This window comes from Polyodon spathula, chromosome 30, assembly GCF_017654505.1.
Source record: "Polyodon spathula isolate WHYD16114869_AA chromosome 30, ASM1765450v1, whole genome shotgun sequence".
In the NCBI taxonomy this organism is placed as follows: domain Eukaryota; kingdom Metazoa; phylum Chordata; class Actinopteri; order Acipenseriformes; family Polyodontidae; genus Polyodon; species Polyodon spathula.
Genome location: NC_054563.1, coordinates 5,838,234 through 5,852,791, shown reverse-complemented (window position 1 = coordinate 5,852,791; position 14,558 = coordinate 5,838,234). Strand labels below are relative to the sequence as shown.

The 14,558-nt window shown below is 38.7% G+C and overlaps 1 protein-coding gene across 1 annotated transcript in view; it reads left to right on the top strand.

Moving 5' to 3' along the window:
• The window catches only part of fat3a (FAT atypical cadherin 3a), a 47,030-nt gene that overhangs the window by 18,363 nt on the left and 14,109 nt on the right, over window positions 1–14,558 (top strand). Inside the window, exons 8-16 of the mRNA XM_041232960.1 lie at window positions 389–778; window positions 1,083–1,297; window positions 1,863–2,000; window positions 4,570–4,713; window positions 6,253–6,450; window positions 7,706–8,504; window positions 10,747–10,881; window positions 11,293–11,450; window positions 13,675–14,143. Coding sequence (XP_041088894.1) covers window positions 389–778; window positions 1,083–1,297; window positions 1,863–2,000; window positions 4,570–4,713; window positions 6,253–6,450; window positions 7,706–8,504; window positions 10,747–10,881; window positions 11,293–11,450; window positions 13,675–14,143 — 2,646 coding nt within the window. The remainder of the gene's footprint in view (window positions 1–388; window positions 779–1,082; window positions 1,298–1,862; window positions 2,001–4,569; window positions 4,714–6,252; window positions 6,451–7,705; window positions 8,505–10,746; window positions 10,882–11,292; window positions 11,451–13,674; window positions 14,144–14,558) is intronic.

The window sequence follows — 14,558 nt, the reverse complement described above, 5'->3', positions numbered from 1 at the left end:
CTAGAGGAAGCCCTCCAAATGTAATTACCCAGTACATTGGGAACCAGCCAAACTGAAATCTTGCCAAATGATGTCCTGTACTGCTGTCAAAGTGACTACTAGATACTGGGACATAATATTGAAACTCTGCAATCTTTATCTGTATCGCTGCATCTATAAATATAGAGTTGCCCTATTTGCAACGTTGCTGCTGCCACACAAGAAGCTATAATATTTGAGAGTGAAAAAATATCATAATTTTGAGAGCTTGTAGTGTGCACTCTCCATATGCCGAGGTCTACTGTACCTTCTAGTGCCCACCTTATTTAGATATCAGGACCCAAGCACTTGTTGATTTAAAAAAAAAAATAAGTACATTTGACTGTAATATGTCAATCTTTTGCACTAGGTCTGAACAGGAAAGTGGTATATTCTCTGGTGGACTCTGCAAATGGACACTTCTCCATCGACAAGTCTTCTGGGATCATCGTCCTTGAGAAGCCCCTTGACCGTGAGCTCAAGGCTTTGTACAACATCACAGTGAAGGCCTCAGACCAGGGGCTGGCTGTAATGCTCTCTTCTGTGGTCACGGTTACCATCAAGGTTCTGGACATTAATGATAATCCTCCAGTTTTTGAGAGACGGGATTACTTGGCGACCGTTCCTGAAGACGTGGCTCTTGGTACCAAAGTTTTGACGGTATACGCTACAAGCAAAGATATTGGCAGCAACGCAGAAATGTACTATAGCATTAGATCTGGCAACGAAAATGGGAAATTCTTTATTGATCCTCAGTCAGGTACGTTTAGGGAACATTTTTTAATTGTTATCCTTAAAAGTGATTGGTTCTGATACAAATTTCTTAAGAATGTCAGTTGCATTATAGCTGTAAAGCACCTTGTTTGACCACCATTTCAGGATATTTTCAGAACTGGTTAGAAAAAGAACCAAACTCTCCTTGCACACACATCCTATTAAACTGTAACAGCCACATATTTGGGCTAATCTATAGTAAATGTGTTTTTATTTGTAAGCATGTGAAGTACTTCCCTGCTCCTGGATTCCAGCATTTTGTTTCAAGGGTTTTTGTTTTTGGTATGCAGGAGCCATCTCAGTTTCGAAAGAACTGGACTACGAGATGTGTAAAGATTATTTCCTCACTGTGGAGGCCAGGGATGGGGGCACTCCTCCATTAAGTGCTGTGGTAACAGTGAATGTTAACCTGACGGATGTGAATGATAATGCACCAACGTTCAGCCAGAATATCTACAGCGCAGTGATTAGTGAAGACTCCTCCATTGGGGATTCTGTTGCCATGGTATACTGACTATTGTTGTATGCTGTTAACAATTCAGACAAACTATCCTTGCGCTTTCAAACGGATATATATTAAGCCCCCTGTCTTTAGAGGAGGTACAGAACAGGCAGTTGACCTCATCTACTCTGTATCCCTATTTTAATACTTTAGCACTTTTGTAATAGTCTTAGCATCCAATGTCATTTTACAGTAGTGTCCAAAATAAACTTCATGGAATTGACCTGGACTAGAATTACACTTAGATTTTTTATGTATTTATTTATTGACAACAGATGAGGAAATGTAATAAGGAAAGTGTGATCCAGGAAAAAAATGAATGATTTATCCTGTTAAAGGCCCGGTATAACTGGATGAGTACAGCTCAGATACCTTAAACGATTAACAAATTGCTTTAAATTTGCTGACAAGATTGCTTTTACTTGATTTTTCTAAGGTTGTCTCCAGTAATACAAGTACAGCAAATGCAGATATATCGTTTGTCTATGAAAGCTGGATCATTTTTCAATATCCTACTTGAAGTCCTTCTCCTTATTTCATGTCTTTTTATATGTATTTTCCTTTACAGCTAATGGCTGAGGACTTGGACAGTCTAGTAAATGGGCAGATTGTCTTCTCTATTGTGAGTGGAGATCGGGAAAATCAGTTTTTCATTGATCCCATCACAGGACTAATGAAGGTCAATAAGCGTCTCGACAGGGAGATGGTAAGAACAGTCCCTTTCTGTTGCTTTAAATTTCCTGTCTGTGGTCACAATGGGGATATATTTTGAGTAATAACAAAATAAGAGATTTTAAATGTTAGTAATGCAGTTTCCAGTTTTGCCAAGATAAGCCTTTTTTTTCCTGAAATATTTGTTTTGGGAATGTGCGGTGTGTTAACTTGAATTTAATCAACCCAGTACAGTATGTATCATAGGGGTGTACTAATACACTAATGTAACAATACTTATATACAGGTCACAATATGCCTAATGGGCTTTTTGAAGTATGCTTTATAAGATCAAATGTCCATTAATGATGGACTACTTTGTTAAATTAATAAAAATGTAATAAGAGAGGGAGAGTATGTATTCATACCAACTATAAAACACACGTCATGTTTTCATCTGCCACTGGGACTGACCTGGTAAGTAACTTAAACAGAAGACTTGTTTATTTCCATCAAGCATGTTTTGAATTTTAACTGTTATTTTACTTTGAACTTGGTCTTACAAAAATAACAATTAATCCTATTTCAGGCGTGCGAGTGGGCAAATTCTAAAAAGTGAAAAATGGCGGGGGGAAGAGTGTGTGGGGGGGGGGGGGGGGGGGGTTCCCCACTGTCACGCTAGAATGTTTGTTTGTGTTTTTTTAAAGTTAAAATGGTCAATTGTGAACCACTTCTGAGTGGTTAGTAATAGAAGAAATGGAGCACAATTGCATACAAAGATTGTTAAACATCTACTGTAACTGTTTATTATAGAAGAACTTTCCTAACAGTTTCTTTTGCATTTCTGAACTTCCATCACAGTATTACAGTTGTTTCCTGCACAAGCAACTGTTGCTACGCTCAGGTGTTTCAGTTAATTCACAGAAGTGTCCAGGTTAACCAGTTTTATTTCTAACTAATTTCTAACATCGTTGTCTCCTCAGATATATAAAAAAAAAATAGGTTACTGATACCTATAATTTAATATTAATAATTAAGCAGATAAAATTAAAGTATACGCTTTGTGTAAGTGGTAAAACGAAGCATGGCCGATTTGAAAAAAATAAATACAATTTTTCTCCAGATTTACACGACTCTAAAAAAAATGACCTAGACGGTTAGAAGTATGGCTGTGAAGCAAATAAACACAGAAACAGATTTTTTTGTTGCTGCAGATGGAATATACTCAACAAAAGCCCTTCATGCACATGCTATATATTTATAAAGAAATGATAATATTGTATTCCTAATTGATTGCTTTGATATCACAATATAAAGACTTCAGTCTCTCTCACAGAATATTGAATTTATTATATAGAATTACCTTCCAAAAATGTGGTTGGCAGATTGGTAAGTTAGTTTCAGGGGCATTAAGACGGGCAGAGAAATCCAGAATGCAACATCAACAATCCAGTCGCTTATACACTTTACAACCGTTATTTTTTTATTGAAAACCCGGGTTTGTTGGTCACGTATTTCTGGAAATTCCCATGCTACAATTAGCTGTCCTGCCATTCCAACGATCCATTCTCTAGCTACTGCGTGCAGTATATTCACAATTGACCATTCAGATGCTGGGAACCAACAAAATACAAGAAGCTTGATAGCTTGCAAACTCAAGCTGTGCAGCAAAATTGCCATGCATATTTATTACGCATTAAATTTAAATATCATGCATGTGTCATATTTTCAATGTGTAAATTACGCAGCTTATCTGGAGTGCTGGTTACACCCTGTATGTATCATAAAGTATAATTGCATTTACACTTTATGTGGCTTTGTATGAGGTACCCAAATAACTGTACAGTTAGTCATTCTAATTCTAATCATGACCACGTCAAGTTGATTATTTTGGTTGGAGGCCCACAGGGAGCGTTGCATTGGCTTTTGCACTCCTGTTAGTTTAGAGAAATGTTAGTTCAATAGATTGACCTCAGTTCAGAAAATTGAATAGTTCAGAGGTTAAAAAGAGGTTATGGCATGACAGCGGGAACGTGGGTCACCCCCGGATCTCCAATACTCGAGATTGGTTAGTGGATTGCAGTGGTGAGGCAACATTCGAATTGGGTAGAAAAAATTGTGGTTAATTGTTAAAAAAACAATATATGCATATGATGCACCTCATAATAAATCAATGTTCACTGTGTTACAGAAATATCTGCTAAGTGTTTCCTAAAGTATAGCGCAGAATACACTCGCAAAAGTACACTCCCACCAAACTGAGAAGTGCAGAGGGTTAATAACAAACGGCTGAAGGGTATCTCTTCCTGCAGTGAAATGAAAAGAGGTGTAGGAGAGGACAGAAAGAAAGAGAATGTGTGAATTCAGCATTCAGAATTAATGTGGGAAAAGGATGTTGGTGATTGATGTGTCTTAATTCCTTTGCAAAAGCCTAGTATCAGCAAGTATGGACAGGCCTCACAGGGGATTGTGCACAGGACCAAACCCTAATAACAGACGGCAGACTGCACTGAAGTCGATACTGATGAATTTTGTGAGCCTTGTGCTGTCCAGGGGGGTTAATTGTTTAATTCCTTTTAATTCAATTAGTAATGTTTTTTCTTTTGCTTTGTTTTTTTCTTAAGGTGTCTGGATATTCATTGGCAGTGCGAGCTATGGATAGCGGTTCACCTTCAATGTCATCTACGGCAATAGTGAACATCGACATATCTGATGTGAATGATAATCCTCCCGTCTTTACCCCAGTCAACTATACAGCAGTGATTCAGGTACTAGCTTTATTTTATCATGGCTTGAACCAAAAATTAGCGACAACAAAAAAATAGCACAAACATTTGTGGGGTCAAAAAAAAAGTCCAAACAACTCTATTTAAGGTGTGGAGTTTTATTTTGTATGTCACAAACAAAGGATTATGCACACTTGGGAGTAAGGACTGTTAGCAGCTTTCCTTGCAAATACAAAACAATCTAAAAACAAAACAACAACAAAAAATAATAACATTTCAAGTCCCAACACTAAACAGAAACTTTACCATGGCAGAGCCTGTTTTACCCCGCCACACTTTGATGGAGGGCAGAAAGTAGGTTTTAAAGTTGTTTCTGTTATTTAACACTGAACAAGTTACAAGTAAGATGGTTTCAGGAACATTCCAGTTTATAGATTAAAAGGGTAAGTTGCTGATATATTTATAGAAAGTGAAAATACAGGCTCAGTTCTGTTGATTGTGTCTGTGCTTAAACTGTCCCAAGAACATAAAATTAACTAAGCACATAATAAGTTCACTAGATTTATTTTGGTTCAATGCTTAATATGATGTGTATTTTATTAGTTTCTTTATAAAAAGCCAAAACAGATACAATTTTACAGCAAACACAGCTGGTACATAAATGTAAAATAGTATTAATCTAAGGATATTTTAGGCTAGAGCTTGGTGGCCACCAACAATGTAATTTGTTTTCCTCTGACAGTATGCATTTTATAAAAAAGAAAAATAATAATAATAATAATAATATGGTTTGTTTTTATTTTAATTTTAATCCGAATCATCTGGTTTTCACTTTATTGAAGGAAAGTGGTTCTACTACAGATGCCTGTGGACTGGATATAGTTAGTTTAACAACAACAGTTAATGTTAATAAGCTTTTAAGAATGCAAATAGAAGTAACTGCAAAGGATTGTTTTCCTGAAGGAGTAATTTGAAAAGTTGTTCAAAATGGCTTACAGCTTTATATGTATATATTTGGTTGGACTAGAATGATGCAATGCTTACTGCAAAACCAGATTGTATGGCAGTTACCCCCCATGTAGATTTTTAAACTGTGTACCACAGGTCTTTAAAGAGAGAGCGGGTGTAATTAAGAAGTAGCACAAGTCTACTGCCTTTGGTGTGTTCATCCAAACCCACATATAGAATAGCATAAGGGTCTTAGGAATTATCACGTACATCACATTTTTGTAAGTGTCAGGGTTAGAAAAACAAGCTTGCATTTTCTCAATGTTATTATGTTCATGAGCTTGCAATACTCATTCTTTGTTTATATGTTTTCTCGTGTGGATATTTCAGATGTTTGTTTCTAAGAAAACACGTGACTTATATCACTTGTAATGATTTACTGGGTTGATTTGAAAATATGCCTTCATAATAAAACACACACATTTGCACATGATTGCAGTCACCTACCCACTAGCTATTAATAGATCATTGAGCATTATATTTCATGAGCCCACATATCCTTGCAGCTCACATTAAAATGACTTGCTGATATTATGGTGTGCTTCAGACTCTCTCCGTTATGTCTGTTTGCAGGAAAATAAACCCGTCGGTACCAGCATGTTACAGCTTTCAGTCAGAGACCTTGACTCCTCCCACAATGGACCCCCCTTCACCTTCACTATCCTGTCTGGCAATGCTGGCAAGGAATTTGTATTGGAGCAGACAGGAGTTCTGAGGTCTAATATAGTCTTTAGACAGGAAGAGGCATCAGAGTATGCTCTCCAAGTGCAGGTAAGCTTGTATTAATACTGTGAAGAAATTGATAAGATATTGCTCCCACAGCATAGATACACATACTGACACTGGAAGTGTAGTATAAATGTGACTCTGGCAGGAAGGCTATGAATTGGCATTTTGTACTTGTTTAATATATTTTTCTTTATTTATGAAAATCCATACAAAATATATATTGCACAATGGGGGCACGAGTCATTGACAAATCAACGCTTTTCTGTTAATCAACAGTACATCTGCCCCATACTCCCCTTCTCGTCAAAGCCACACAGCCACTTTTAGTTAGAAGATTCGTAGAATTAATTAGTCAAAAGATCAAAGTGTGACTTAACAATAATGTTTTAAAAGTTGGTTACCAAATTTACTAATGAGTAAGGACATTAAAATGTTTCCATATTTCTACTTTTAACTTGAAGCTTATAACTTATGTAAAACTTTTTTTTGCAGATTAGCTCATATTATAATTTTAAGTAAACTTAAATAAAACACTATTTACTTTACTTACTAATTGTCTGGAGAATTTCTTCTGGAATAAACACTCAACCACACAATAAAAACAGGCTTTGTTGGAAAAGGGTGGTCTGACTGTTTGATTACAAAAAAAAATCTATATTAAGAAAAGAAAAACAAAACTACTGGTATCATTTAGTAGAAGAACTAAACAAACATTTAGTAAGATACAAAAGAACGACTGTGAAACCAATTATAATAGCTTGTCTTAAAAGGCAGTCTTGAAATCTTTAATCTACATTCTTCTGATGCCTCAACACACAGTGCTGCTCTGTGGCCAAAGTTATGTCTGACAGCATTACATTTACTTGCTTTCATAGTGGGTGTTAGTTCACTGTCAGAATGATGGGGAAGTTGGCATCCAATGTGTGCCTGGGTTGTGAACCCTTTATCTTCCATGCTGTGGGGCAATGACCCTAACCACTGAGCTATTCATAGGCAGTATAATAAAAAAAAGCAAATTATGGGTGTATTTGCTAACACTTTCTTACTTTTCATTAGATTTGGTTTTGTTTTTTGCTTTCTTCATACAAGTTTCAGATGAATATTTAAAGTTAGGCACACTTTTTCTCCCTGGCTCAAGGAGGTATGTTGCCACGTTACTTGTGTACTGTGTATATAAAACCTTAAAGAAGTAGGCTTTTAATGTTGATTAAATATGATTGCACAATGATTAGGACAGAAGTAAAATGGTACTAAATCTAGGATTTAAAAAAAAAAACATTTTCTTTCTGTTTTAAAGGTCAAAGACTCTGGCAGGCCCCAGCTTTCCTCCACCACCTCCATCCTTATCCGCATAATCGAGGAGAGCATCCACAAGCCGATCGCCATTCCTCTGGAGATATACATTGTGACAATGGAGGATGAGTTTCCAGGGGGAGTCATTGGGAAGATCCACGCCACGGACCAGGATGTATATGATGTGCTGTCCTTCACCCACAAGTACCAGCAGAAGAGTCTGTTTAAAATAAACAGCCAGGATGGGAAGATCATTGCGCTGGGGGGGTTGGATACGGGGAAATACATGCTGAACGTCACGGTGAGCGATGGCCGCTATGCTGTGCCTGTGGATGTCGTGGTACACGTGGAGCAGGCCACCCCGGAGATGCTGCAGAGCTCGGTCACCATTCGCTTCGAGAGCATCTCCCCAGAGGACTTCGTTGGGCTCCACCTGCGCGCATTCAAGCGAACCCTTCGAAACTCCGTGGCCACACAGAAACAGGACATTCTTCACATCCTGGGCATCCAGCCGGTAGCAGGAACGAGCCAACTGGACATGCTGCTTGCTGTGCAGACGCCAGGTGGGGGTTTCTACAAGGCCGCCTACCTCATCCAGAAGCTGAGCACTTCCAGGAAACACCTTGACAACGTGCTCCGCATCTCAGCCCTCCTGGATAAGAACTGCTCAGGCTTGGAGTGCCAAGAGAGGCTTTGTGAGCAGACAGTCTCCCTGGACTCCCACTCACTAGTGGCCTATAGTACAGCCAGGATCAGCTTTGTGTCACCACGTTTCTACAGGAACACCAAGTGCACCTGCAGTGGTGAGTAGTGTCACCTTCTCAGATTCTTTTTTTAAAGATGCTGTATGCAAATGATAGCGGATGTAATCATTTAGGAAATTTGAAAGTAAAGGTTTTACCAGCAGGTCTGACATGTTATGCTTGCTTTAGCATTGCTAATTTAGAAGACAGATTGGTGATTGCATTTACTGACTGTGCTTTAATGTCTGATCAACTAATGAGAATCTTAGGCTCCGCCTGCCTAATCTACCCTATTAGTGTAGATTACTTTCTCCAGTTTAAGTGTTTAAGTTCTTTTAATGTATGAGAAATACGGACGTAACAAAACATAGAAGTGGTCCATTCCCTACTGAGCCAAAGTAAAATGTAATAAACTGAGACAATTAAGACAATTCATGTATTTGGTGGGATCAAAAAACAAATAAAAGCTTCACAGCAAATACAGCTTCTCAATCTCCTAAAATCCCTTTTCTCCAAGATGTGTTTCTTTTTGTTTTTTGTTTTTTTTTTACTTGGATTATGATAGATCTCAGTTGTAAATCACTTGGTTAGCTCAGCTAAAGACAAACAGTGATTGATAACAAAGCAGGGTATTGATTTATTACTGAGCTGCACTGTGGCGAGGGACAGTGAAGGGTTGCAAACATGTGAAGAGATGTATTGTGTAATCAACGGCAGATCATCCAGGTCTGTATCCATCTTAAAAAGCTCAGGGAGGTGTGGATTTTCCGGAATGCTTTTTACTGTTGTGTAATGGAATCTTTACAACCAGTTCAGGTCAATAACTGGATTGATGATCTTTCCGACTACCATTAATGATCTCAAATGGAAAACCGCCCTCCCTAAAACATCAGATCCTCAACAAATTAAAGACTTGCCATACTGCCCAGTCTAAAATGAAACAGACAACCCCCCAAAGAAATTGAGTGAACTGCCTAGTAATCTGGTTCAAACCAGCTTTACGTTATAGCTAAGCAGTATACTGAAACACTTGAGCAAGATATACATGCAGGCCAGCAAATCATGAATATGTGTTGACAGTAATATGTGTTCATGACAATGACACTGATGTAAAGCTACTTCAGGGAATTATACAGTAGAGTACAAGAAATGAACTGTTATCTATAACTAAATACATGTGTGAAACTATTCTGTAATACCATACGAATTGCAGTTACAAACTCTTAAGGAGTTATGTTTGTAACATAAGCAAATTAATTAAAATTTAGAAATGGTTCATTTTGTCTAGATAGACTTGTCGACCAATACTTTCCTCAGATAGTATCCTTAGCTGCAAGTCTGACGTACCGTAACAGACTGTTAACAATCACGTTATTAATGTGTCTTATGTTAGATAAACATGTTATCCTTGCAGTCTCATTTCTTTCATTACACAACAGTGTTTATCAGATGTCTTGGAAAAATCACAAAGCGCACTGTAGTGCAGGTACACAACAAGAAGCCTTACAAAAACGGCTTGCTTATTTATTAGATCGGTTGTCAACATTTGTTTCTGGGAGCCAAGAGGACCAGATTAAATTAAACCCTTGGTCTTTGCTGGTTGTTTTGATGATGGCAGGTAGTAGGCAGAATAGCAGTTTTTGACAGCCGAAAAGTCAAGCCGCAATTATGAGTTCTTATGGCTGTATAAAGCCATTCTGCCAAGAGCCACTGGAGACATGTTGCTCTCATCCAGCTCTAGATAGTTGTGATTTCTTCTTGGGGACAGTCATTGTTGCAGCGCGTTTCAGTAGATTTGTGTGAACTGTGAATCATTTTCATCTTTCACAATCCCAAAGTTAACAGAGACAAATCATTTGCATATCGAGCCCCATTGTGCTGAAGTGCCCTTCCTTAACACCTTTTAAGGAGGCCCAGACCTTAAATTTCTTCAAGAGACAAGTTATGTTCTTATTCCAAAACCATCATACTGTACCTGTAGTGTATGTGTTTAAAATGTTATTGGCATGTTAAAAGAATTTGAAGTTTCACTGTAGCCTTGTGCCCTGGGGACCCCCTTGAAAAACTAGATGTAATTGTACATTGCAGTAGGAAACTATGTCACCTATCACCTTCTGGAGGTTTGCATGTTACAGTATGTCATAATAGGAACACCAGGGAGTTTAAAATAATTTTTGTGCAGTACCTTTTTATAGGTCAGGTTCCCATAGGATAGGTCCCAGGAGAATTGGCGAGATAAAAGCTATTGTTTCATAAGTGCCTGTCTAGGATGAATGAGTAGCAAATTGTGTTCTCTTCCCAGGTGCCGTCTGCCCTGGCACTTCGGAGCCTTGTGAAAACAAGCCTTGCCCTGAAGACATGCAGTGTGTTGGACGCATGGCAAGTCGAGGGCCGTATCTCTGTCAGTGCCCACCTGGCAAACTTGGAGAGTGTGCGGGTAAGTTGTAGCTGGGCACAGTCTTCATACTGTTCCTGGACAGCTTTGCGTGTGTCTTTTATAATAGACATCCTTACTTACAGGTAATTAAGATTCAGGGTCATTGTGCACAGGGTACACAAAATACATATAAAAGCTGCAGTACTGGCAGCAGCACAATAAAACTCTTGCTCAAATAGTGCATGTGCGTGTTCCTGTGCGTTTACAAATGTAGTTTTTGCTAAAAAAAGATTAACTCTGCCATGCATTCTGTGTTTGGTTCATGTTCTTCAAATAATGCAAACTGTTAAGCTGCATTTCATGCCTCAAGTGTCTCAGAACTGAGAGTGTGCAACTACAATGTCATGTTTAATTTAACGTGCTGCGCAGGGGTTATTTCATACCTGAGTTAAAGCATGTCTGTTCATGCAGGCCACACATCCTTGAGCTTCGCTGGAAACAGTTATATTAAATACCGGGTTTCAGAAAGCAGCAAGGCAGACGAGCTGAAGCTTGGATTGCGTCTCCGGACACTGCAGAGCAAGGGGATCATCATGTACACAAGAGCAGACCCCTGTACCATCCTGAAGGTGGGAGTTCTTTGTTTGCTTGTGGTTTGCAGCTTGTGAATTTCAGTGGGGGTGAAGAGGCTTTGAGAAATCCCCATCCAAAAGTAGACGGGACCTCTGTTCTTAATCACATAAAAAATATGACACCTTTAACAATAAAGATCTCCCACACATCACGCTGAGGTGCTGACAGATGAAGCAGGTCCGAGTGGGAAGTGTGCCTCCCACTAACCACTAATCCTCACTAAAGTCTAAATTAATAAGTCATAAGTCATGTAGAGATGTGCCGTCCCCTTATTTTGTGGGATCTGAACACATGATTTCAAATCCCTTCCTAAAACAAACCCTTGAGAATGCCTCAGTGTATACAAAACAAGTTGACCAGTATAATACAGACCAGCAAGGTACAGCATACATTATTTCAGCCAAAAAAACATGCTCCTGCTACGACTGTAGCAAGTAAAAGACTGCAAGTACTCCTGTCTTAAGCATCCTCACATGTTCTGTTTCTCTGGCAACCAGGTATTTCAGGGTTGTTTTGTACTGTGCCATGTTTCTTACATTAGATATGTTTACTTTCATATTTATTTTTAAGCCTAGCACACACTGTCAATCATACATTGTAGTCTTCTAGTCTTACCGTTGTTTATTTTTTTTGGGGGGGGATTATTTGCAGTACTTGGAATGATTGCAAGCATAATAAAAAGGTAAAGGGACAGTTTAAAAAAAATACAAGCCATTGTAATTTAAAGATAGTGACTGGTATTTACTAGTCGTATACAGCACCTGACTGGTGTCATCTTGAGGGTGTCCACTTAACAAAGTGGGTAATGAATGAGTTCAGAATAATATGGCAGGTGGCAGTTCCACTTGTGATCAAGCCCAACGTGCCTGTAAGCAAAGCTGAAAATCTGTTGGGCAAATGTTTGAGGAGCTCCCATGTGACTTTGGAATAGAGGCTTTCTGATCAGCATTATTGTTTGGTTTTCACACGCAGCTGTTTGCAGGAAAATAAACTGCAAAAAGGTACTTCAAACCAGAAAGCCAATTTAAAGGGTACTTTGGTTTTGTCAAAATATAACCCACTTGTACTGCAAACAGCAGATTTCTTCTGCAAATGCATTTACAATAACTGCATGATATCACTACAGCGTTTCAACTTCTTCTTGGCAGTTATATAATGTCGAAGTTCAATAATGATTAACAAAACATGAAAACTGCATTTTTTTCTTCCATCCATAAACCAAATCGCCTGATTTACGGGTGTTATATATTTAACTGATATTATCGATCAGAAACTGTTTTAGTGTGTGTGTGTGTTGACCCTGTTTTAATGGGCTGTGTGTGAAGGTCACAAGTTGAAATCTCTTTTATAGTGAGATCGCAATTCACGTTTAAGCTGCAACAAACATCCAGAACCTGACCAAGCAGAAGGGCTGGCGAACGCTTAAAGGGGCTGTAGCTAACAGAACGATTCCAGAAAACGTACCCGTTTTGCACTTCGATTCGCTACCCAGGTTTCACAGGTGCAGTTCTGAAATATTCTACAAATCTCAGACCTATGTAGTGGATATTTTTTTTGAGACCAGGTACCTGATATCATGTTTCAAAGTAAAATGTTTACTAGAACATGCATGTATGAGGCCTATATAACAGATGGAAGAACACGACACAAACAGCCTACAAAGTCACCTACAGTATGCACTCAGTTTTATAATACATAACAAATTATACAGTTTGTAAAAAATGGTGTTATGCATTTTAGGGGTTGTTTTCTGAAGCTTAGATTGTCTGAAAAATTTAAAACCTGGATTTGTATAACCAGATTGCCTCTAACAGGATTGCAATTACTCAACAAGATCGAAAAGGGATCCCACAGGACAACAGTATGGCAGTGTTTTGTCATTGGTAAGAGAGGCAATTGCCAGACAGTTCGGATCTGCATCTTAGTAAACTTTTTAAAAGTATAAGTCTGGCATGGAACAGAGTAATGTGAAGAGCATCCATTTATATCTTCCCTACCAACAATAGAATACATTTCAGGCTTGGCTAAACTACTTTCTGATTTCTCAGCAGAAATCTACTTAAAAGCTGTACATTTGCAACTTAAAAGCAAACCATTGCATACTGTCTTGATTGGTAAATATGAATATACAGTCCAACCAACTGTACCAATGTGCTTGTTTTCTACAGAACGATAACGAGTTTTAAATGGTCTTTATGTTGCTTTAATTGTCTTTGACAGATTGAGGATGGCAAGCTGTGGTTCCAGTTGGACTGTGGCAATAGCCCAGGAATTTTAGGAATCTCTGGAAGGACCGTTAACGATGGGAACTGGCACTCAGTGTTTTTGGAACTCAACCGCAATTTTACAAGCCTGTCGTTGGATGACAGCTACGTGGAGCGCCGCAGGGCACCCTTCCATTTCCAGCCCCTGGGGGTCGACAGCTCCATCTACTTTGGTGCCCAGGTGCAGCCTCCCAGTGCCTGGAGCCTGATAGACAAGAAGAGCCCTCAGGTTGTGGGGGGTTTCCAGGGTTGCCTGGACTCAGTTGTGCTGAACAACAATGAGCTGCCTCTTCAGAACAAGCGGTCTCATTATGCGGAGGTAGTGGGCCTGACTGAGTTAAAACTTGGTTGTGTTCTCTACCCTGATGCTTGCGAAAGGAATCCCTGTAAGAACGGTGGAAGTTGTACAAGCCTGCCATCTGGTGGTAAGCAGGCTACATTGCATTAAATGTTTAGAATGTTGTTCAAGTTGATTTAATTATTTCTCACCAGGTGATAATGAAAGAAAGCTTTAGTCAGTGCTGGCTGTGTGTCTACTAATAAGAATAGCCAGGTGTTCTCAATTTCCCTCTTGGTCTTCAGATAATTATTCTGGGAACACACTGACAATTTGGGTAATGCAGAAGTGTAAAGTGGTAAAATAAAGGTTTGATGTGATTAAAAGCAGAACCTTTTAAAGGACTTATTTCCTTTTAAAATATTATAAATGGTTTCTAATGCTAGCTTTTAGCGACAGTAACGAAGGGTGCAGTAGTTTTCTTTGTTTCAGCCTGAAAGTTATTTTGAACACCAGTTTACCCTCTGACTAATGTTCTTTAATTATTCTGAAGAACTAAACAT